This window comes from Rattus rattus, chromosome X, assembly GCF_011064425.1.
Source record: "Rattus rattus isolate New Zealand chromosome X, Rrattus_CSIRO_v1, whole genome shotgun sequence".
Taxonomy (NCBI): domain Eukaryota; kingdom Metazoa; phylum Chordata; class Mammalia; order Rodentia; family Muridae; genus Rattus; species Rattus rattus.
Window position 1 is genome coordinate 65380605 of NC_046172.1, and position 25013 is coordinate 65405617.

The following is a 25013-nucleotide window of genomic DNA, read 5'->3' on the forward strand; positions in this document are numbered from 1 at the left end:
AAAAGGTAAAAGGGCTCAATACAAGAAAATTTAGAACTGGGGATATAGCTCCCTTGGGTGGAAATCCCAGCACATAAACAAACATTTAATGACACTATAAGCATAATGAATTCAAGATACAGAAATAAGCAAGGCAATGGTGGCATACACCTCTAATGGCAAACTCAGAAGGCAAAGGGAAGAGGAAGGCCAAAAGCTGGACGTTACCATGGACTACACAGCAAGTTTCATGCCATCTAGGGGTAGAGAGTAAGTACCCATCTCAATGACAACAAAGACATATAAATAAACTAAGAATAAAAGAAGCTGAATTAATGAAATAGAAAGTTGCTTCAGATATAAAGAATATAAAAAGTAACAATTAAACAATTTGAGGTACTTGATTTACCTTATTTTCTTTGCTAATGTAGTCCAGTTGCAAACACCAAGGATGGGTCCAGATTCTGCTTAACATCTGGAAATCTTGGAAGAGCTTTGCACCAGCCTTTCCTCTTCCACCATCAGTGCTATTGCCTACACCTGACCAAAAGAAACAATAGTTGAAGCATAAGGAATCTCCATTTTCACCATGATGATCCTGTATTAGATTTTCTAAGATACACACCCTTTTCAAAGTGTGAAAAAGCTTATAAAATCTAATTCCTTACTATTAATATTTTGAAATACATAAAGTAATAAATAAGATTGTAGGAAAAACCTGCTTTACAAAAATGATTGCAATATTAAAAAACAAATATGTGGTAAAAGAAATATGACTTGTTTCTTCTGCCAGAACTTCATATAGTCTAAGTTGCCTTCAAGACCTGACCCTCCAGCTTCCACCAGCACATGCTGAGAAGACAAGTGTGTACTACCACACTCAGCATACGCACTTTTGAAAATGATGGATTACACAATAACATATAGCAAGTATACTTGAAGATCTCAATAACATATATAAAGTATTTTCTGATTTTACTCACAACACAGTCATAATTATTAATATAACTATAATCTGTTGCCTATTACATACTGGGAAGGAAACTGTCATTTTAATTAAAGGATACAAAACTAGATATTTTTTTCTTAGATTTTTGAAATATCCTAAATTGTATCCATGGCCCCTCATCTATTACAGACAAATAAAGCCTGGCTCCATACAGACAGACTTTGTTGCAATTCTTTCCAAGTATGAGAACTCATAAAGAGTCTTTCAAAAATTATGCTTTGGATGTACAAAGAGAATGTGAAGGAAGTGGAAGAGAATATGAGAGACTCAGATAAATAATGATCTTTCTGCTATGGAAGTAAAATAAAAAGACCTAAAATCCACAGAAATATAGAATTTCTGCCAAGAGCAGGGGGTGGAGAAAACGAAGAGATGGAGGGCAACAGATACAAACTTTCACTCATGTAATGAACATTAAAGTATTATAGTTAAAAATATAGTGCATATTGTAAAACGCTGAGTGCATTTTAAGTACTTTTACCTATACAAAACATACAAGAAAAGGACAGGTACACTTGGTCGGCTATATTAATTATCCTGCTATATAGCTGTATACATCAAAATATATTACACATGTTAAATACATACAATAAAAAGAAAATATTTTGTGTCATTTTATTCTTTAAGCTTATTGTGGGTTGTCTTATTCTCTATCTTTGTGTGTGTGTGTGTGTGTGTGTGTGTGTGTGTGTGTGTGTGTGTGTGTATTTTAGACAATGTTATACATGCACTTAAGTATGTGTTCTATAGCTGGTGGACAGTGTTCCATAAGGGTATCTAATTTATAATGGTCTGAGTTCTATCAGACCTTCAAAAAAGAGCTAATATCAATATTCCTCAAACTATTTCACAAAATAGAAACAGAAAAACACTACCTAATTCATTCTATGAAGCCACAATTACTCTGATATATAAATCACACAAAGACTCAACAAGGAACTTCAAACCAATGTCCCTCATGAATATCGATGAAAAAATACTCAATAGAATTCTTGCAAACCGAAACCTCAAACACATAAAAACCATCATTCAGCACAATCAAGTAGGCTTCATTCCAGGGATGCAAGAATGGTTCAATATATGGAAATCCATCAACATAATATACTCTATAGACTAAATGAAGTAAAAAGGCCACATGATCATTTCATTTAGATGCTGAAAAAGCCATTTACAAAACACAATACCCCTTCATGTTAAATCCTGGAGAGATCAGAAATTCATGGCATATACCTAAAGATAAAAAGCAATATATAGCAAACTAACAGCCAACATGAAATTAAATGTAGAGAAACTTAAAAGTAATCCCACTAAAATCCAGGGTAAGACAAGGTTGCCCATTCTCTGTTTACTCAATATAGTCCTCAAAGTTCTAATTAGAGAAATTAGATAACAAAAGGAGATCAAGGGGATATAAATTGTTAAGGAAGAAGTCAAGGTATCGCTGTTTGCAGATGACCTGATAGTGTACTTAAGTGACCCCTTATTTAATATATTTAATGTATGTGAGTACACTATAGCTGTCTTCAGACACCAGAAGAGGGCATCAGATCCCATTACAGATGGTTGTGAGCCACCATGTGGTTGCTGGGAATTGAATTGATGACCTCTGGAAGAGCAGTCAGTGCTCTTAGCCACTGAGCAATCACTCCTGCCCTCGCCTTGTATTCTACCTTTAAATTTTGTGAACTTGATAGTTATGAAACAATCTCATGGATTTAATCTATATACCTTTCAAAATCTATGAGCTGAATATTTTTAAAACTGTCCTGGAATTTTTTCTCCCTCTATTGCATATGCTTCAGAAATACTACTTTGTTTCTTTTGTTCAAGGCAGGGTTGCTCTGTATAGGCCTGGAGGTCCTGGAACTCACTGTGTAGACTAGCCAGGCCTTGAATTCAAAGAACCACCTGCGTCTGCTGGAACTAAAGGTCTGTACCACCACAGCCAGCATAAACTAGTTCTTTTCCATTGTTTAAAAACACTTCATTTATTTTAACGCACACTACTGTTCTGCCTGCATATACGTCTGTGAGGGTGTCAGATTCCCTATAACTGGAATTACAGTTTCGAGTTGCCATCTGGGTGCTGGGAATTGAACCTGGATCCTCTGAAAGAATGGCCAGTACTTTTAACCAACTGAAACCACCACCTCCATAAATTACTCTTAACAAATTATAGCCTTATTTACATATAATACACAGAGATTTCTAGGGATTTTCTTGTGTGTTTGTAGGGGGGGTGCTGAAAGTCAAGCTAGGCCCCATATACAAAAGGTAAGAGCACTTCTACTAAACATGATTTCATTAGCCAGGGCTACACAGAGAAACCCTGTCTAAAAAAACAAAGCAAGCAAACAAAAACCATTACTGCTTTAAGTTTGTCCCTTCAGTTTAGCATTGACAGTGATTTTAATCATAAACATTGCAATTTTAAGCATATTTTGTTCAAATAGAAAACTAAAAAAAAGCAAAATACATGAAAAACTACTAAGACCATATACTTCAGAAAAAGAACACACTCATAGAGAAGATGAAAACAACTGAATGTATTTGTTACCCGTTAAATGGTCCAAGTAGTATTGATAGAGCTTGCACTGAATAGCAGTCATCCTTACAGCTAACACGTATTCATGTTTTGGAGGCAAGAACTTGGTTAATGCTGTGTAATCTTTCCTCTGCAATTAACAAGACAAAAATGCAAATCAGTGATCCAAATATGTAACCAGAATGAACTGCTTGAATAACTCTGAGTTGAAAGACACATAGTCAATATTTTTTAAGGATACTTTCCCTCTCAATTCATAACAGGGACCACATACTATTATACTTAATATATTTCATATGGTACATAGGTAAAAAAGATACTGCAACATGACATCAGGTTTTAAGTTCAAGTGGTCATATGTGATCACTTAACAAAATCCAAGTTTTCAAGATGGCCTTCTCTGTAATTAAAAAAAAAAGTAGAAAAAAATTGGTGATGCCCCAGAGTCACGTGAAGAGCACTAAAAGTATACGCAAGCATAGGAATCAAAGTGTCACGTAGCCAAGTGTTGAAGTACATGCTTACGACTCTAACACTTGAGAGGCTGAGGCAGGAGCATCTAGGGTTCCAGGCAAGCCTAGGCTACATAAAAATAAAAACCATCTCGAAGGAGAAAAAAAAAGGAATACCCCCCCCACACACACACACACAAAAAAAAATCAAAATTCTAATGCAATCTGAGTTGTATGCCAAAAAATAATTTCTGAAGTAATATTTGTACCCTCTGAGAAAATAAGATATGTATAAAACACTAATGAAACAATTTTCTTAGACAGACAGAAAAAAACCCACAAATACTAATAATTATTAAATACAAATAACTACTTAAACAGAAAAACTAACTTACTGCTTGGGTGGTAATAGTAATACAGAAGAGAAGTGCTTAATAGTACATATAGCCAAAATGATCAAACACAATTATCTGCTATGATAGCACTATAGTCATACTCAAAAACAGCATTTTTGTTCCTGTAGAAGATTTTTGTAGCTACCTTTAGCTTCTAGTGTTGTAAGAGAGAATGTAGGTCTTGAAATCTCAGAATTGATAGCTCCATCTTTACATACTTACCTAAAATCTGTACATTTAGGTTCAGACAGTCTGATTTTACATAACATTACTAACCTGTTCACTATACACCTAAAAGTAGTAGAACTGGTGTATGCATGAGTGCATGACTTGTACCTACGAAAGGAAGTGTGAATGAATATATGAACAATGTGTCTGTCACAGTACCCATGTAGAGCCCAGAGGATGACTTTGGTGGAGCAACTTTTTCTCTTTCCAACTTTACATGGATTCCAGAAATTAACCTTGGGTTGCCAGGCTTGTGTGGCAAGGACCTTTAACCACTAAGCCATCTTGCCAACCCCCAACAATTACTTTAAAAATAGTTCCTCTCTTAGGTCATACTAGTCTCAACTACAACTATTCAAACAGTGAGGTCTAAATACCATGTCAAGTATACATAAGTATGTCTTAATCATAACAGCTATAATGCAAAGAGTTATAATTACTAAATTACAAAAAGAAAATGAGACAAAGTAGCTCAAGCCTAAAGTCAAAACTTGATGTGGGACTCCATTATGTCGGTTTCTGTGGAGCATCTCTGTACCTGAACACATCCGGCTAACATCTCATAGAGAATATGAGCACGTTTTTTCATCACTCTCACATCTACCATGGTAGAGTCTGCACACTGTCCGTTTTGGATTGGATTTATAAATCTATTCCTGAATTCCTTGATGGATCCAAGCAAATTCTCCTTGATAAAGTTAACCATGCAATGATCTAAGAGACAAGATATTAATTCATTAATAATATTAATGATAGAAAGACCTAGAAAAATTCTCTAAAATATTCCTACTGCCAAATACTCATCTCATAGAAAGTATTATCAGGAAGGGAATGGGGAGGCAGTAAAGGAGGCAAGGGGGAAAGCTATGCTTAGGATAAAATCTGGTTGCAAATCTGATCTAGAACTAGCTAAACCATCTAAGAAACTGAAAAAGATCATCCGTCACCCTCCTAAACCTATTTTGTTACAAAGCAGTTGATTCTAAACTACTATTTATAACCTGTAAAGCATAAAGCAAGTATACGTAACTGTATTGTGTACATAAGTGCAATGATGATTTGATGGTCAGTGAGAGTGCCTTGTAAAGAAAAGATTAAGTACCACATGAAAGTAAGACAAATAGAGGACAAACTATTATGGTGAAGCTATACAGCTAATTCAGTTCTTAATTCAGCTACACAAGTCTCTTAAGGCACCATCAACTGTTCTATAAGAAGCACACTCAATGGAAAATAGCATTCTGTAAAAGAATAGAAGAGAAATAGAAAAAAAACGAATAAAAAGCCAAACACACTAGAGAATGTGCAACTCTATATTCCCAATTGCAATTTGCTAAATAAGCCCCTGTGTGTCACGTGACAATGAGGGACCATCACAAGGCACTTCTCTATGCATTTCACTTTCGCTTCAGTCTGAGCAGATGCTATTCTGGGAAAGAGTTGCTGGAAGTTTTTGTTCTCATCTCCACTTTCCAAAATGTTCACAACAGGCATTTCTTTTTTTATTTTGATTTTTGCAGGGAGAGACAAAGTCTCACTATGTATTAATGGCTATTCTTGAACTTACAGAGATCCACCTGCCTCTGCGTCCTGGGATTAGAGGTATACACTATCAAAGCTGGAGTGTTTGTGTCCTTACTGGTACTTCCTCCAAACTGGATATATACCACTATTAGACCTCTTTAATAAGCACATACACATTTTGTATATTTTGAAGTAATCACTAAAGTATTCTCATACTTTTTAAGGATTTCTCTTCCTTTAGTTATATCTAAACAATGACAATATCACATATCTTCACAGTGGCTTGCTACTCAGATTTACAAAGCATTTCACTTGAAAAGCAACTTGTTCTTTTACAGAAGAATCAACTATACATTATGGTCACAGACTACAACAAAAAGAAAACGAAATGGTCAAATTTACAAAAATATGAGTCAATGGCAGCATTCTACAGCAGAATTACATAATATTAACTCACACTCAATTAGGTTATTTTGAAGTGGTGTTCCTGTTAAAATGATCCTCCTCCTCGATTTTATAGAGTTCATAGCTTTTGAAACAGCAGATGCTTCATTTTTTAGAATATGGCCTTCATCACAGACAACAAAATCGGGGCCTATAAAATTATATATAAAAACAACACTTAATTAAAATGAAACTAAAAGAAATGATAAAGCTAGAAAGGTTGCACATGAAAGTATATATAGTTTATCATTTTATACCGGTGATCTAGAAAGTAAAGCAATATCATTGGGAGAATATTCATATTCTATGTACCATTGTGCATGACTGAAATGGCACTAGTTAGTACTAATAAAGTCCTCGTAAACTAATATTAAAGTACTACTAAAGATCTCCAAACCCTGTGAAGAATATAGCTTAAAGATTTTATCAAACCAGTCAAGCATAGTGGCACAAACCCTCAATCCTAGCACTTAGGAGACAGAGGCAGACTTTTTCCACAGGGTTACAGGAGAGCCAAGGCTAGAAAGAGAAAGCCTGTATCGAGAGAGAGGGGGAGAAATAGAATACCAGTGAAGATTATCTTCAACAGATTTGGGTATTTCATAAAGAAAATACCTTTTAAGGGATTAAACTTTTAGAACTAAGATATATTAAAATGATTACAGAATAGCATAACAAATAGAAGGAAAATATATTTTAAAATAATCCTGTGGCATTAGATTATATTAAAATTATTGCCTAAGACACAAAAGAGTTTAAATATACATGAAAACAAAAATATCAAGTGCTATAAGACATAATATAGGAGCTGAATGAAGACATGGCTCAGTGATTATAAGAAGGTGCTGCTCGTCCATAGGATCTAGGTTCCACCTCGAGCAGAAGAGGAACTAGAATCTCATATATACTAAGGCTGGCTGGGTTTCCACTAAATTCAGGAGAATGACGTGCTTACTGCTCCTCCTGCCTCCCCGTCCCAAGTCCTCGGATTGTAGATATGTGCCATGGAACCCCAGTGTTAAGGTTTGTACTTTTAGACAATATCCTGCTGAGCATCCCCAGCCTACAAAAATTACATTTCTAAGTTTGAAACACACTTACTCCTAAATGCATGACCTTCACATAATCATCAAGTCAGAAAGAAAATGGATCCAACGAAGGCCATTATAAGTCTATAGCTATTGACACTATGAAAATCACTTGCATATAAAAACCTCAAATTGGCTAGAAGGCATATATACTATTAAAATGCTATGTACATGCAGGCACACTTGGGGGTGTGGGTGTGGCAATATTGAGATTGATGGGTTACTATAAAGACTCTAGGTTTTCCTGTGTCTTTTGATGGAATCATTAAAAGTGAAAGAAGCAGGCAAATACAACAATGCTTTGAATATTGTTCATACATATACATGCAGATTTTGTCTTCTGAAGCTAAAAAAAAACCTTAAAAGTATCCTTCTAAAATCACCTTCTAAAAATCATTAAAATAAGAAAAACTCCGCCAGACTAATTTAAGTAAATAGGAAAACACTTTTTAAGACAATTAAGGGCCAAATAAATATATCACTCTACAACGTTTCTATTTCAAAATGTTACAATGCCACCTATTGGTATTATTTTGAAAAATCAGAGCCAGGGCTAGAGATGCAGCTAAGTGGTAACCCTACCAGCCCTGAGGTTCAATCCTTACCATCAAAAGCACTACTTAAACGACTTTAGTCACTGTTTGCCACTAGTAGAAATGATTAAGTACCAATACGAAGCCAGAGGAGGAGCTGAGATCAGTATACATTACTAACAATTCCAGTCAATCTAAATAGTCATCGTACTAAAATCTTCCCAGTTTTCCAGATTCTGACCTGACAAGCTGTTTCTCCTACTTTAAAACCTCCTGTCTGAGGACTATGATGCCTCAAGTCTGCTTGTCTGGCCCTGACATAAAGCTTTTATCCTAGGCTTGAGTTAGGATATTTCTTCTATACTATACAAACCCAACTTTCCAAATATTCACCTGTCATATACATCTTTAGTGCAGCCAATTTACGTCACACCATAAAAGTCACTTGAGGAAGAAAGAAACTATTATTTCACTTATTGATAGAAATTCAGAACATATTGATGTAAAGGGAATTTATATATATAAGATATTAATATCACTAAATCTTAGATTTTATACTTTAATACATTGTTCTTGGTGTGTGTGTGTGTGTGTGTTATATACATGACATTATAAGATACTCATTGCATTACAAAAACTTTGAAAACTCAAACCATCTCTAATCTTCAGAAAAGGTAACAGGGATGAGGGTAGGATCAAGCATTCAAGGCCAGCCTAGGCAACATAGAAAAACCCTGTCATAAAGAAAATACAGAGCTCGTTCCTTTTTCCTCCTTGGGTGTCTGAAGGCAAGATGGGTCACCAGCAGCTCTACTGGAGTCACCTGCGAAGTTCAGCCAGGGTTCTCGCTCTTGCCATGTCTGCTCTAACGGCCATGGTCTGACCCATAAAGACGGGCTGAACATGTGCCGACAGTGCTTCCGTCAGTACGCGAAGGCTTTATGAAGTTGGACTAAGCGACCTGAATGGATGATTCAACTGTCTACCCAGTAAAACCGACTGCCTACCCAGTGATATCAATCATACTAGTCTTTGTGCACACAGAATAAAAAAAGTGAAGGCCAAAAACAAAACAAAAAAAATAATGTAACAAAATAATGGAAAAAGCAAAGTACTGTTGAAGTCATCCTGAAGATAATTTTGGTATGTGATTTATAAAATAAATGAACGCGAAGACTGAACAGATGTCTGGAAGGTTAAGAGCACATGCTGCTCTCACAAAGGACCTAGGTACAATTCCTAGACCCTCAATGGCAGGTCATAACTATCTGTAACTTCACTTACAGGAGATCTAATTGCCCCTTCAGGCCCCTTCAGGCACTAGGCACACACATGGTGCACAGATATACATGCATACAAAACACTTACTTAAAACTTTTTTTAAAAAATAACTTAAAGGGGTTGGGAATTTAGCGCAGTGGTAGAGCGCTTGCCTAGGAAGCGCAAGGTCCTGAGTTCGGTCCCCCAGCTCCGGGAAAAAAAAAAAAAATAACTTAAATTAAACTAAAGTACATTTTAAAAATACAATCAGCATCTTATCAGATAAAACTAAATCTAGAATTTTTATTAAAGATTCACCATAATTTAGTTTTAGCATACATCAAAAACAAAAACAAGCAAACTAACTAACCAAAAACCCTACATTCTGCCTGGAGAGATGGCTCAGTGGTTAAGAGCACTGGCTGCTCTTCCAGAGGTCCTGAGTTCAATTCCCAGCAACCACATGGTGGCTCACAACCATCTGTAATGAGACCTGATGCCCTCTTCTGGTGTGTCTGATGATAGCTACAGTGTACTTATATAATAAATATTTTTTTTTTTAAATAAGACATTCATGGGGTTGGGGATTTAGCTCAGTGGTAGCAAGCACAAGGCCCTGGGTTCGGTCCCCAGCTCCGAAAAAAAAAGACATCCATTTCAGATGAAGTTGGATAGTACACACCTAGCCTGGATGGACTAGTGCCGGGAAAGCTAAATAATGATGTATTTAATATTTAACTCCATAGAAGGCTTAGAACCGAAGGCATTTATATGGCTAACCAGTTCTTCCCTGCTTCCATGTTACTAAGAACTCTGGCTGTCCTTTGAATTCCTACTAGCTTCTCACAGGAACTTTTTTTCTTTAATTTTGGTTTTATGGTGATCTGTCTCTTGTCCTCCAATCTCTGTCACATAATACTAAGTCTTGTTCGTGAATGTTTTGGGTGCCTCCTCTGAGATCTGCCTTCTTATCTAATGGTGAGGCAGCATTTTTGATGAAATTCCCTGATGAAGTGGCAGTAAAAGTGGAATGTGCTCATGAGTTAAATGAATTAATTACTAAATTGTTAGCCAAGATGCACCACTAAGCGTCAAAGACAATGCTAAAGAACATCAAAAATTAATGGACAAAGGAGAGAAGGCAGAAATATACTGGAATACCATGCTGGCCTCCAGTTTCCAACGGTATTCGGACTACTCTGCATGCTATTTTATAAAATAAAAGGAGTCAGAGAGCTGATTCAGCATGTCAAAGTGCTCATGCCCTACTGCAAATCCTGAGCTCAATGAACTCAATGTCAGCCCAATGGTGGAAGAAAATGTCAAAACGTGTGCTCTGGCCTCTATTCATATTCTCTCTCTCTCTCTCTCTCTCTCTCTCTCTCTCTCTCTCTCTCTCTCTCTCTCATTCATTCATCCACTCATTTCTACTCATTCCCCCACACTCACTCTCTTTAAATAATAATAATAAATCTAAAAATAAAATAAATAATGGAATCTTAAGCTGATTCTGGAATGGACTCTTCCTGCATCATGGATTCCAGACACTAAACTCAAATCATAAGGCACACAGAGTAACAGCTTTCACTCACTAATCCACTAATCCACCTTGGTACACACCCCCTTCAGGTTTGAGATATGCATGACCTTCCTGCCTCCACTTCAGGAGTGACAGGATTACAGAAATGACTCCAAAATGAGTCACCATGGCCAGCGTGTAAATCTTCTGTAAAGACTAAGTAAGGGCTGGGATGTAGCCCAGCACGCATGAGGCTTGGGTTCACTCTGTAGCACCACAGCCCCACGTGAATGAGATGTCACGATGTATGCCTCTACTTCCATCACTCAGGAAGTGGAGGCAGGAGAATGAGAAGGCTAATGTGATCCACTGCCAGCTTCTGACACAGAAGACTGGGTCTAATAGGAAGGCCTCAAAGTACAGGCACACACCGCCATGCCTAGTTTTTAAAACTATTGTTTGAAATCATTTCCCACAAATCCTGCAGGGAAAAAAATCTGCTGAAATGACTGATACCATTGGTCCTAGTTTAAAATTCCCTAATAATACACCAACACATAGATCCCTACACATACATCCCTAAACACTGAACCTCTGAACAGTTAGCAGCATTAAGGATAGTTTTATGGGGTTGGGGATTTAGCTCAGTGGTAGAGTGCTTGCCTAGCAAACGCAAGGCCCTGGGTTCGGTCCCCAGCTCCGAAAAAAAAGAAATAAGAAAAAAATAAAAGGATAGTTTTATATTATTTAAATAGTCAGTATTAATAATAAAAATAAAATCTCAAGGACAAAGGAAACTAGCACCAGCTACATAAGTTCAATTATATGTAATTTTTTTGTTTAACGCAGGCTTTCTCTGTGTAGCTCTAGCTGTCCAGAAACTTGTTCTGTAGACAAGGCTGGCACCAAATTCAGAAATTTGCCCACCTCTGTTTCCAGTGCTGGGATTAAAGGTGTGTGCCAGCATGCCTGGCTTAGAACAGGCACCAACTTACCTGGATCAACCAAAGCTTTGTTAAATATCTCCTTCAGTTTCCGACTCTTCACGTTCCTGCCTTGAGCAAGATTTCTGTACATTTCATACCCGATGATCATGACACCGCCGTCTTCCTGCCATCTCTGGAGCATGTAACTTCTCTCCTGAGGACGCTTCACAGTCGCCAACTCAGAAACCTTTAAAAATGAAAATGCTTAACAACGGCTAGGAAAATGAACTGAGTTCTAAATATTCCCATAAGAGATGCAGTAATAATTAAGACTCTTATGCATCTCATGCTATGGTTTCAATAGGAAACAGTACAAAATGTTACCTCAAGCTTTTCAGCATCATTTAATCCCTCCTGCCACTTCTCAAATTCATTCATCCAATTCAAAGCAGTGTTAAGAGGACAAACCACTAAAGCTGTACTGAAATCCAGTTTGTCACACAAAAGAACTGTGTGAAGAAAACTCACCACCTATAAGTAAATAAAGTTACATTTTCATTCATGTATCCACAAAAACATATTTTAAAAATCAAGCAATCAGGGTTGAGGACTTAGCTCAGTGGCAGAGCGCTTGCCTAGCAAGCACAAGGCCCTGGGTTCAGTCCTCAGCTCTGGGGAAAAAAGAAAAAAGAAAAAAAAGAAAAAAAAAAAAATCAAGCAATCATGACTTAACAGTTTTACTTTAAACAAGCCAGCCAACTGAAGATCATAATTTCCAACACACAGAATATACAAGTAAAAAAAAAATAATATTGACCCAATCCAAGAAATGAAGCAGTTTTAATAGTAGAAAAGACTTTGCATTCCTATTACCAGCACGGACTGTTAAAGTTGGAGACGTAGGTAAATGCACATGTCCTGGAAGGGGTGGGTAGCTCCACATGCAGACACACTGCTTCAACTACAGCAGCAGCCTTGCGCGGTGCTAACAGGACTGTTTATGGGGCATTTTTCCTTTCACTTGAGATTATAATACATGTGTATCATTTCCTCCTCTTTTGCCCATTTAGAGAGAGAGAGAGTGAGTGAGTGAGTGTGTGTGTGTGTGTGTGTGTGTGTGTGTGTGTGTGTGTGTGTATGCACACAATCAACACCTCTTTAAAGATGCTGGTCCTCTCAGTCCTCCCCTTTAAACACAGTATCAGGAAGTACTTTTATAAAAATTCGTTCTCCAAAACAATCATCAACACTTGAGAAGGAATCTTGTCACTCTTCTTTACTGCTAAATCTCCACAATCTACCTAAAACCAGGCAGAACACAATAGATGTGCAAAACTGGAGAGGTGTGTTTCCTGTGGCTCTTACCTGCAGGGTCTTGCCAAGGCCCATGCAATGGGCAAGAATACATCCTGAACCTGGAGACTTCTTTGTCTTCTTCACAGACTCACAGCAGCAATCCCACATAAACTGAACACCTAAGAACGAGAAACCAAAACTTCTGAGAAACAGCAGAGCTTTTTTCTGTCTTTTTGAAAGATTTATAGTAAGTACTCTGAGCCCCTGAGCCATCTCTCCCGCACCCAAGAAACAGCATTCAAAAAACACTTGGAGCTAAAAGAAATTTAAATCCAATTAGCATTGTTTGTTCTCCTTTAATAAATCAGAAACAAAAGACAAGCAGACAAGGGTGTTTGCTCGGTTATCCTAAACTATCACATTACATTTCCCTATAGCATAAGATGGCTGACAGAGGCAGAATATTTAACATAGAAACTGGTCAGGAGTAGAAACTGAAGGATTGATAATCCAAGAAGCAGGAACTGTTTGAGGTTCCTTATGGACCACTTCGTACACACATTTAAAACTCCCTCAGTAAGTAGTTCTATACTAATACAGCAGAGCGTAGGCAATTGAACAGCTCTGTAATCCTAATGTAGGAAAACCAATTAAACACTTACTTGAAAATGTTGAAATGTCATTTCCCATACAAAGCTTTTGGTTAAGTGTGCTTACACCTCAGTGTCTAGCCAAGCACTATGTAGCAGAGCTCCATTTGCTCTAAGATCCCCACTTGGAAGTAGTATCTCTTGCCTACTTAACACACTATGCTTGCAGATGGCCAGACTCCTCCTTCCTTACTTCCTTGTGGGATAAGTAACAGCTGCAATCATATTATTTTTGCTCAACAATGTATCTCTAGTGATTGGCAAAATGCTAGGCGAAAACGAAGAAAAGAAAATATAGGTAAAATTTAGCTCAAAGTGATGAAATCATGTGATAGCTTCTTACCATCCACTTGATGGGGTTTCAATTTTATAACCATGTTTCTATGAACCTGCACTAATGGTTCTTTGGTTTCTTCATCTTCATCTAAAACCAGCTTGGTTGTTATTGGACATTTAGTAGGCGAAGCATCCTCAATTTCTATCACCTACCAAAAAAAAGGAATCATTGATGGTTAAGCTCATAGATTTCTTTCAAGCAATGGTGGTATATAAATCTTAAGATAGATTTTCCAAAACAAAGACTCCACTATTCCTACAGAACACATCCAATATGACAAAGTCCAGATTTATGTTTTCCAGATGCAAAACCCTATGTAGAGTTGAAATCACTATAGTAATGCCAAAAATTACCTCTGACCCAGGATATTACTAATGCAGTTATATTAGGAAGAATTTTGAGTAAATAGTTCTCTCAGTCAGTACAGTACTTGCTGTACAAGCATGTGGACCTGAGTCCAATACCCAGAATGCATGAAGGTTGGGAGGTAAGGAGAGGGGAGGCCAGAAAGGGGGAGGGAAGAAGAAAAGGAGGAAAAAGGCAACAGTAGATTCCTGTAACTCAGTGGCTAACCTGCACAGCCCACCTGACAAGCTCCAAGTCACTGAGAGTCACTGTCTCACAAGTAAGGTTGATGGTTTCTGAGGAATGACACTAAAGGCTGAATTCTAGTCTCTATACACACATACAAATATACACCAAATAAATAAACAAACAAACATATACAAGCACAAGTATGATTATACACTTAGTTGTTTTAACTCTGACAATTTATAGATGAGAACAAAGGAACAGATTTAGACCTAGAGAAGTGCTTCCATATATAGCCCATGATATTAAGCAAAACTAATAGACTGTTTTAACAAAAGAAGTGTTTGTGTGAATAGTTTTATTGTTTGATACAAAAAAAAACCAAAACAAATACTCTTGATTTCAAAATTGTTAGGACAGGATGTGGTTTGGTAATAGAGAACTTGCCTTACATGTGACAGCCAAATGGGTTCAAGTCTCTAACATAGAAAATAAAAAACCCAGGGCCTTGTGCTCGCTAGGCAAGCACTTTACCACTGAGCTAAATCCCCAACCCCCAAAAATAAAAATTTTTAAGTGCCATACATGGTCACACAAGCTGATATTCTCACTACCTGGGAGGTAAAGACAGGAGAATCAGGGGTTCCGGGATAGACTAAACTATGTATTGAGTTCATGGCCAAGCTGTGCTACATGAGACTGTGTCTCAAAAACGGAAAAACAAAAAGTCTTGACGTGATAATCTATTTCTTCTCCAATACAAATGATTCTGAAGCAAAATGAAAAACTATGCAATTTCATGAATAAAAGGTGATCAGGGTCTCTTTAAAAAGGGTAATTTATATTATAAGTAAGGCTACTATGAACATAGTGGAGCAAGTTAGGGGGATGTTAGCCTAGAAACCGGGAAAGGGAATAACATTTGAAATGTAAATAAGAAATACCCAATTTAATAAAGATGTGGAAAATATATATATATACATACATATATATATGATGCACATATGCAAATATATTCACAAGATTTATTCAAGAAGCTGAAGTTCTAGTTCTATACTTGAAAATATGAGAAGTACTGTAGAAAATAAAGGACCATCCATTATAGATTTAGCACACAAAAAGAACATTAGCTATTTTGTCATAGCATAGATGATATAAGATATACTACAGGGGAAAAAAAGCTACTAGAAAAAGGAGAAATTTCGTAAATGTCTTGGCCTATTTACATGAGATGGTGAGCAGAATATTAAAATGGTATCAAGATTCAAGGATTCTTGCCTTTTGTTATAAACATCCTGTATAATCTGTCTTCCTTGAGTCTACGCTGAGACATAATACATATACATACACACACACACACACACACACACACACACACACACACACACACACACACACACACACGAACTGAAACTAAAATAATGTGTTTAAAAATAGAAAAAAGAATTTCAGGGATGGCCAGATAGCTGAGCAGAAAAAGGTTCTCTCTGTACAAACCTAACAACTGAGTAAGAGTCTCAGAACCCACATAAAGCCAAAAGGAGGGCTAGAGATGGCTCCGTGGTTAAGAGCACTGGGTGCTCTCTCAGAGGTCCTGAGTTCAATTCCCAGCAGCCACATGGTGGCTCACAACCATCTGTAATGAGATCTGATGCCCTCTTCTGGTGTGTCTGAAGACAGCTGCAGTGTACTCATATAAATAAAAATAAATAAATCTATTTTAAAAAAAATAAAGCCAAAAGGAGCGAACTAATCACAAAGTGCCGTCTGATACATACATGGGCACCTAGGCACATATGCACAGCCGCACATAACGGTTTTCAAAATTAAAAGAAATTTTTAAAAAGAAATTATGTTCCTAATTAAGTATACTACAATGATTTTGGTGATCATACCAGTCTCAAGTGTTTCCAAGTACTTAATAATACACAGACTAAAAAGCAAAGCATACTAGTACTGGTATAAAAGAATTTTACCCAGAAATCTGTAGGTTATGATGATATTCAACTCTTGAAAATCTGTATGCATCTATGACACATGTCTATGAAAGCTATATATCAAATTGGAAGGTTGGTTACCTCTCTTAATTTCTCTCTTTCACGTTCCCTCTCTGCAATCCGTTTTCGCCTCTCTTCCTCTTCTTTAAGGGCATTTTGTGTTTCTGTTCTTAGTTTATCATCTTTAAGAATCTTCCGAATTTTCTTTCTGCCTTTTCCAGGTGACTTAGAATCATCATTTTCATCTTCCTCCTCTTCGTCCTCATCATCATCATCATCCTTTCTTTCTTCCTCAGAATGGCTCTGTGAGATTTAAACAGAAACAATGAGTAAAAATGTCCTACCATATTCACTTCATGTTGCACTATGAAATGCGCCAACAGGAGGTAGACGGAAAGCTTTATTAATTATATCTAGAAATAAAGAAGTATTACAATCTCAAGTAAACCTTGACAAAGGAAAACAATGAGGGCAAAGGAGTCAGATAGGCATTTATTTTTAAAATATACACAAGTGGCCTAAAGTGAAAAGTGGTCTAGGACAATGAAAAATAAAATTCAAGACCACAAGAAGATACCATTTTATACTCATTATCTCATTATAACTACTGTTATTAAATAAATAAGGAAAATGTAAAACACTAAATGTGAGGTGGTAATGCCAAATGATATAACCAATATAGAAAAATAGGTAAAAATATTTTAACATGTAATTATTTGCATGGCCCAACACAATTCACAACTTGTATGCATACCAAAAACAAACATTTGAATTGTCATTTCATAATCTCATGACTCAAAATAATCAAAAAGAAAATAAACCATTAATGATTATGGGGCTAAATAAAAAACATCAAGAAAAAAGAAAAAAAAAAAAGATCCTTTCCATAAGTTTTAAAGTTAAATAAAATCAAATGGAATTACTGAATGAAATTCAAAGAGAAAATAGTGAATTTATTATTAATTGAAGCAAACAATAAACCTCATTCTTGCCTTATTTTCACTGGAGGAATCCTCTTGAACCTTAATGCGCCGTCTTTTCTTCTTTTGTTTATAACTCCGCTGATTTTCCTCCAATTCTGCTTTCTTCGCAGACCTGAAGAAAAATTTAAATGGAAAATAAAATGCTTCTGTTCGTCAAATTAATTCTGTACTACTTCGGGAACAGTACATGCAAGGGTCAAGTGTATGCTGTGCACATGCTATGGTACCAAGAAGCAAACATAGTCCGTGTCATTATTTTAGTAAGGACAACATGCACAAAGCACACTTAGCATCTTAACAATTTTTAAGTGTATAATTTAGTAGTGTTAATAACACTAGCCATTTGGGACTGCTCAATATATATATAGTATGTGCAAAACATGCATAGGGACCATGGGTTTTCATTGCCAGCACTACCAAATCAAGCAATTAAAAATAATGAGGGGTTAGGAGTAGAGCTTATGTAGTATATTGGACAGAACCCTAGGTCCAAACACCTGCCACAGCATACACTGGGTGTAGGGGTAAACATCTGTCATATAAGTACCCAAGAAGTGAAAGTAAGAGTAATGAAATTCAAGGTCATCATGACAACATAGTAATAAGTTCAAGGCCAGGTGGCCAAACTATATAAAACAGGAAGGAAGGAAGGAAGGAAGGGAGGGAGGGAGGGAGGGAGGGACAGAGGGAGGGAGGGACGGAGGGAGGGACAGACGGATTGAAAAAGATGACAATGATGAAGGCCTGGGCCTGTATCTCTTTCCAAAGAACATACAAGGCCCTGGGTTCTATAGATTAAGTATAACTACTTGTTATCTCAATGTTTATCAATACATATTCATTTGTACAATGTCTTGGATCTCATTTCATGGAGATATTTTTATACAAGCATGTCATATACTGACTAAATTCATTCCCCATTCTCCTTCTCCTGAATTCCTTCACTGAATTTGTGTGTGCACACACTCATTCTCTCTTTCCATCCGAGCAGCCCCAAGGATCAAACTTATCAGCAAGAATCTTTACCCAGTGAGTTTTCTCATTGACACCTCTTCCTCTTCAGTACAGTAATTTCAAATCAAAATATTACATATTGTGTTAGCTACAAAGCTATTTTTCAAACAATTTGAAAGTATAGTCAGTTCATGTTAATTCCTAATGGTATGCAGAGGGAGGGACCACAGCAAAAAAGAGGAAAACCCAGCAGGACTTGGTTGTCTCCTTTCACCATGTAGGTCCTAGAAAACAAGCTCTGGTTATCTATCAGTCTCAGCGCTAGGCAGCTTTACCTGCTAGGCCATCTCTCAATGGTCCAATTTCTAACACTGAAATATAAAGCAAACAAAAAAATAAAACTAACCTTGTTCTAGGCCGCTGTTCATCCTCAGATTCACTGACTTCTTCACTAACACCTGACTCCTGAAAGTCAGTGTCTTCTGAATCCTCACTGCTCACTTAAATTTAGAAAAAAATAAATTACTAAATATTTTTCAAAAGAAACAGACTCCACCTAGTAATTTCAAATTTCAACATTAGAGAATTATATAAAGAACATCAGGAATGGGGGGAGGGGCTGTGTATGAATTCGTATTACAAAAGGTAACAAGCACCATTCAAACATACCACACAATGGTGCACACCTTTAATCCCAGCAATCAGGAGGTAGAGGCAGGCAGATCTCTGAGTTTAAGACTAGTCTGGTCTACAGAGTGAGTTCCAAGACAGCCAGGTTTATAGTGAGACCTTGTCTTGGAAAAAGAAAAAGAGTAGAAACCAGATAAAGATGTATTAGATGTTGGCACATTGGCTAGAATGTCAGAGATCCAGCACACATGGCCATACTGAGTCATCTCCTTTCTCTGCTCTCTATTGTTTTAACCTCTACATTTATGTCATGTGTATGAGAGTTTTGCCTGCGTGGGATGTTTATGTGCCATGTACAGGCAGTGCCATTGGAGGCCAGAAGAGGGTGTCAGATGCCCTGAGACTGGAGGGACAGACAGTTATCCTCTGAAAGATGTAGTCCTCTCAAAGAGCAACTAACAGGGACCCATCCCTCCAGGCTCTGTGTCTGATCAGAAGATCTAAAATACTCTAAAATCTGACTATCGAGATGTTCCAGGAGTGAAAACTACCTTTAAGCTATGTAGATGAGGTGTAGGTGACACATAAATCAAGGTTGTGTTTTAGCATGGGCCCCTTCCCCAAGATCTCTCATTATTTATACAGCCTTTCACAAACACAGGCCTGTGGCACACAGGCGCACATACACAAACACAAAAGCACACACAAGATTGAAATCTCTCTCTCTCTCTCTCTCTCTCTCTCTCTCTCTCTCTCACACACACACACACACATCGACACACACAAGACGCACGCATACGCATACGCACGCACGCATACACGCGCCTACAGTTCAAATCAAGACCTAAATAATGAGTCCTCTATATGGGGAGGACAACAGCAGACAGAATAGCAGGTGATTGTCTTGGGTCATTTTCTTCCTGTGTTCTTGTTTATTTGTTTGCTTGGTTGGTTGACTGATCAACTTGACATAAGTTTGACTCACTTGGGAAGAGAGAACCTCAACTGAGAAGAAAATATCCCTACTGGAGTGACCTGTGTGTGTAAAACGTGAGCATTTTCTTGATTAAGGATTGACTGGGAGGGGGAGATTAGCTCACTGCAGAAGGCACTGCCCTTGGGCAGGTGGTTCTGAGTTGTATAAAAAAGCAGAATGAGTAAGCCATGAGGAATAAGTAAGCAAGTAAATGTTCTCTATGGCCTCTACTTGAATCGCAACCTCCAGGTTCCTGCACATCTTCCCTCACTAACGGAAGTGACCTGAGTTCAAGTTGTACAGTGAAGTAAACCCTCTCTTTCCCAACTTGTTTTTGGTCATTGTGTTTATCACAGCAATAGAAATCATTAAGACAGTCCTGGTTTTGAGTGGAAGACAGGCTGAATGCCAAAGCTACAGAAACCATTGATGGCAAAAATGGTATAATTTTCTAGTCAAACACAGGAACCAAACATGAGATCAGATATTGAGTGTGAAGGGTACCTCTAGTGCTATTACTCTTTCATTTCTGCATCACAAGTGTGAGAATAGAAATAGAATAATTCCAGAAGGCCAAACTTTCTGGCAGCACACATAGGGCAAGAAAAGGAAGATGACCTTGGAACATATTACAAAGCCATAAAGTAAAGTAAAGCAGTGTCCAAACAATGATGCATACATGTGGAAAGGACACAGAATCCAACTTGATGCAGAATGATCAAATCAAAGCAATTCATAATTCTGTGTTTGTAAACCATAATCCCTCACTAGTCCTAGGAAACGTCTAAACTATACAGTCAATTAATGCAGTCAGACTGCTGGACAGGAGAATAGAAAAAATTCCTTCAACCACACGTGCTAGCCAACATTCCCTTATGTTTGTTCCACTCTCCCCTTTCTTAACCACTAACGAACACTACTTTCAACTTTATGAACTAAAACGTCACATGAGAATATGCAATGCATTTTTCTCTGGCTTATTTCATTCAAAACAATACGTTCTAGTTTTATGAATTTCAGTACTCCTGGTGTTAGTCCAAACAGAAAACTATTATATCAATTATTTCTATATTCATTTTTGTATTCACAATACTTAATCTGGTTCTAGACACAGGTAAGCACTTGCAATGTGAAAAGATTCACTCATCCAGGGCAGAGTGGCATAAACCATAATCTCAGTACTCAGATGGTCATCAGTTTTTGTCAGACGGGGCTATAGTATAAGGCTCTGTTTTAAAAACAGACAGAAGTAAAACAAAGGACTCAGATTTCCAATACAAAGAACACATAATCTGAAATATTTTACATATAAACTCATAAATCTACCCAAATCAATTTAATGCTCTACCACCTTTCAGTAGGAAATCACCAATGTGCTGATATTCTTAGGAGCAGTGATTAAGAGTCTGAGCAGATATACTCAAATTTCACTACTAGAACTCATTGACAACACCAGGCTTTCCTTTCCATTCACAATTAAAATGTCTTACCCTTCCTTCTATTTCTTCCTTTGGTTTCTTTATGCTCTTTAGGCTTTGTCTTTTTCTCTTCTCCAGATTCTCCATCACTCAAAGACAGTTTATGCCTCAAAAGTCTATGTCTATATCTTGGCTTCTTAGATTCTTCAGAATCGGAATCCGATTCAGAATTAACTTGGTTGGAGCCTTTAAAATAAAGAAAATACATTAAAGAAGCACTCTTTCAACAGACTTTCTTTGAAATGCCTTTATAAAACTATTGTGCGTACTCATGATTGCCATAATTTATGGAAAAGCCCCTTGGTATCCACGAGCTGTGGACAGAGGATCGTTTATCAACCTTGGCTACTAAATATGAGCTATCATCAGTGTGCATCATTTTAAAGCATGAAAAGCCGCCCTTACAGTTTATGGGCAGAAACTCAAACAACTTAAATACCATATGAAATTATCATTAGATACTCAAATAAGTTGTGATAATAAAGTTTTAAACCCCTTCTAAAACCTCAAATACCATTTCCTGAAATTTCTTGATCACACATTCTTCAAAGACTAAATGGTTAATAAATTAAACTATAAAAGAAGCTCACCATCATCACCTGGTGTTTCTTCACTCTGTTTTCCAATTCTTTTCTTCTCTCCCTCTTCAGGTTCATCATCTGAAGATCCATCCTCATCAGAGGAAAGATTGGCTTTAATTTCTTCTAAAAGCATCTTCTTGGCAATTCTTTAGAGAAAAAAATAAAAAGCTATATTTGGGGGGCTAAAGTACATTGGATTGAAAACAAAATCTCTATATCAAAATAGAAATATATGTTATCGTAGACTTTATACACAAGTAAGAGACTGGCAGAGACCATGTTTTAACATAAGCTACCAATGAACAAAAATGTTCACTGCACTCATTTCAATTCCATACAACTCCAGTATACTGACAACTTTCAGAGATATATTTTATTAGCAACTTTAGCCAATTGAAAGTTGATGCTGCCATCATCCAGGAACTACCATGGGGAGATAGTCTAACAAGAGTACGTTCATTTATTCAGACAAATGGCATTCCAAGATAAAATGCCAAAGAAAAGGTTTTATTCAACGAGAACAAATTCTCAGAAAAAAATCAATATCTAATAGGAAACAGCATCTCCTATTACAGAATGTTTGGACCTGAATTTCAATTATACCATAATATGAAGTACTGAAGCAACCATCAGACATTAGTAAAAGTCAAGCTCGGGTAGAGAAAGGATGAGTGTTCCTTATTACATGGTCAAAGAACACAAATTATCATAAATGAATTCTAAGTTTCAGAAAAGATATAGTACAATAGCTTTGCTCACACAATTTCTCAAAATGCTTCTCAACTAATTTGCTAATAAAAAATTGCTTAGAGAGAAAATAGAGCTTTTACTAATGTCCTAAAAATAAACTCCTAGGAAATTTTCAAGTTTGTACTAAAGAAAATAATCTAAAAATGTAAAATAAAAAGACATAATTAAGATTTTGTAAAAGGCATGGCATGGACCAGTCTGAGTATCCTTCTGCAAGGAGTTCATAAATCATAATAAACTAATAAAAAGAAACTATGAGAGAAAAGCTCACAAAGAAGGGGGCAAGATCCTAACAGTTTGTCGTGACATCTGTAAGATAAGCATCTACTCGGCAATCAAGATTGACCAATTTTGGGCCTATGTAACCTTTGCTAGCTTTTTTGTTTTTGTTTGGTTTATTTGGTTTGGGGTTTTTTGCTGTTGTTGTTGAGACAGGGTATAACTATATAACCCTGGCTGGCTTGAAATTCACAAAGTCCTGCCTCTGCCTCTGCCTCTGCCTCCTGAATGCTGGAATTAAAGGTATATGCTACAAGGCCTGGACACATTTGCTATTTCGTGGTTTGAAACTAGATGGCTTGGCAGTTAAGAGCATTGACTGTTCCACAGGTTCTGAGTTCAATTCCCAGCAACCACATGGTGGCTCGAAACCCTCTGTAATGAGATTTGATGCCCTCTTCGTGTGTGTCTAAAGACAACGACAGTGTACTCATATGCGATAGATAGATAGATAGATAGATAGATAGATAGATAGATAGATAGATAGATAGATAGATAGACAGACAGACAGACAGACAGATAAATGGAAAGAAAAAGAAACACCTCTCTCCCTTTCTTAAGAAGCGGTTTCATTTCAATGAAAAATTCACACCGGGGTAATTAGTAGTAATATATATATAGTATAATATATATAATAAGGCCTCTGTTTTGACAGACATGATATTTGCAATCAAAATGCAGAAAAAACACACGTAGGCTGAAGCAAAATAGAGAATCACTTCCATAAATGTGTATTATATGTCATTTTGTACTTTCTCCTAAGAGTCACAAAACATGATGTAGATGGACATGACTTGGCTTTTCTTGTGTTTTCTGCTGTGATTTGTATTTTAATTAAGTATAGACACTCTTAACTAAAGCAGAGGAAGCTGTTACACATGTAGATGAGTGGTGTTGGCTTGTACTGAATATAGGAAGCATTTAACTAACAGTAGACTAAGTAAAGGTTGCAATATCTTATTTTGACAATAAAAAGGTAACAAAGATCATTTACTCTAATCGGTTTAAAAAATAAAGAGTATCTGACACATTTTCCTCCTTAAGATAGTTAGCCATTACAAAGGGAAGTTCTTTAAAACTGATCCAAAGGATTTTTATGGAAAAGTTATACACTATAACAGTACTTCTCATGAACCTAGAAAATCTTTCTCAAGTTAAACTAGGTAACAAATTTTGGATAAATGAGTCTATATGTATAAAACTTGTACATGAAGTGTTGAATTTTAGATTAGAAATAGAAAACTATTTCACTAGAAGCTACAGATTTATAACATGATTTGGATAAGACATTACAGAGCCAACAGAACTACCTTCTGAATCTATTTACTATAAATGTCAACACAATCATTTGTGACTACAAATTCAAAACTCTTTAAAAGTTCAATGCTAACTATAAAACCTTATTGTTAGTTGTAAGCAACCACATAATTTTTCTTCTCTCAAATTCTAAATTCTTAAGAATATGTCTAACTGGGAAGTCAGAATGTATAAATCTACCTAATTAACTCTCATGGCCTAGTGAATATTAATGTAAATAATGACACAATATTACGTAATAAATTGTACAATAAATCACAGGAAAAATCAAATATACATATTAAAATTACAAACTGCCAACCATCTTCAGGAATGGTGTATATAATATGGGAAACAACTATAGTCACTTTAG

General features: G+C 36.6%; 1 protein-coding gene across 13 annotated transcripts in view; it reads right to left on the reverse strand.

Moving 5' to 3' along the window:
• Positions 1–25013, reverse strand: part of LOC116888537 (transcriptional regulator ATRX) — a 138899-nt gene that overhangs the window by 31049 nt on the left and 82837 nt on the right. For all 13 annotated transcript variants that reach the window (XM_032889841.1, XM_032889838.1, XM_032889833.1 and 10 more), the window contains 13 exons: positions 22325–22461; positions 21747–21920; positions 19057–19150; positions 17706–17808; positions 16795–17016; positions 14192–14333; positions 13268–13377; positions 12287–12433; positions 11972–12149; positions 6590–6727; positions 5147–5322; positions 3546–3663; positions 389–519 (listed from right to left, as the gene is read on the reverse strand). In XM_032889841.1, the coding sequence (XP_032745732.1) occupies positions 389–519; positions 3546–3663; positions 5147–5322; positions 6590–6727; positions 11972–12149; positions 12287–12433; positions 13268–13377; positions 14192–14333; positions 16795–17016; positions 17706–17808; positions 19057–19150; positions 21747–21920; positions 22325–22461 (1870 nt within the window). The remainder of the gene's footprint in view (positions 1–388; positions 520–3545; positions 3664–5146; positions 5323–6589; positions 6728–11971; positions 12150–12286; positions 12434–13267; positions 13378–14191; positions 14334–16794; positions 17017–17705; positions 17809–19056; positions 19151–21746; positions 21921–22324; positions 22462–25013) is intronic.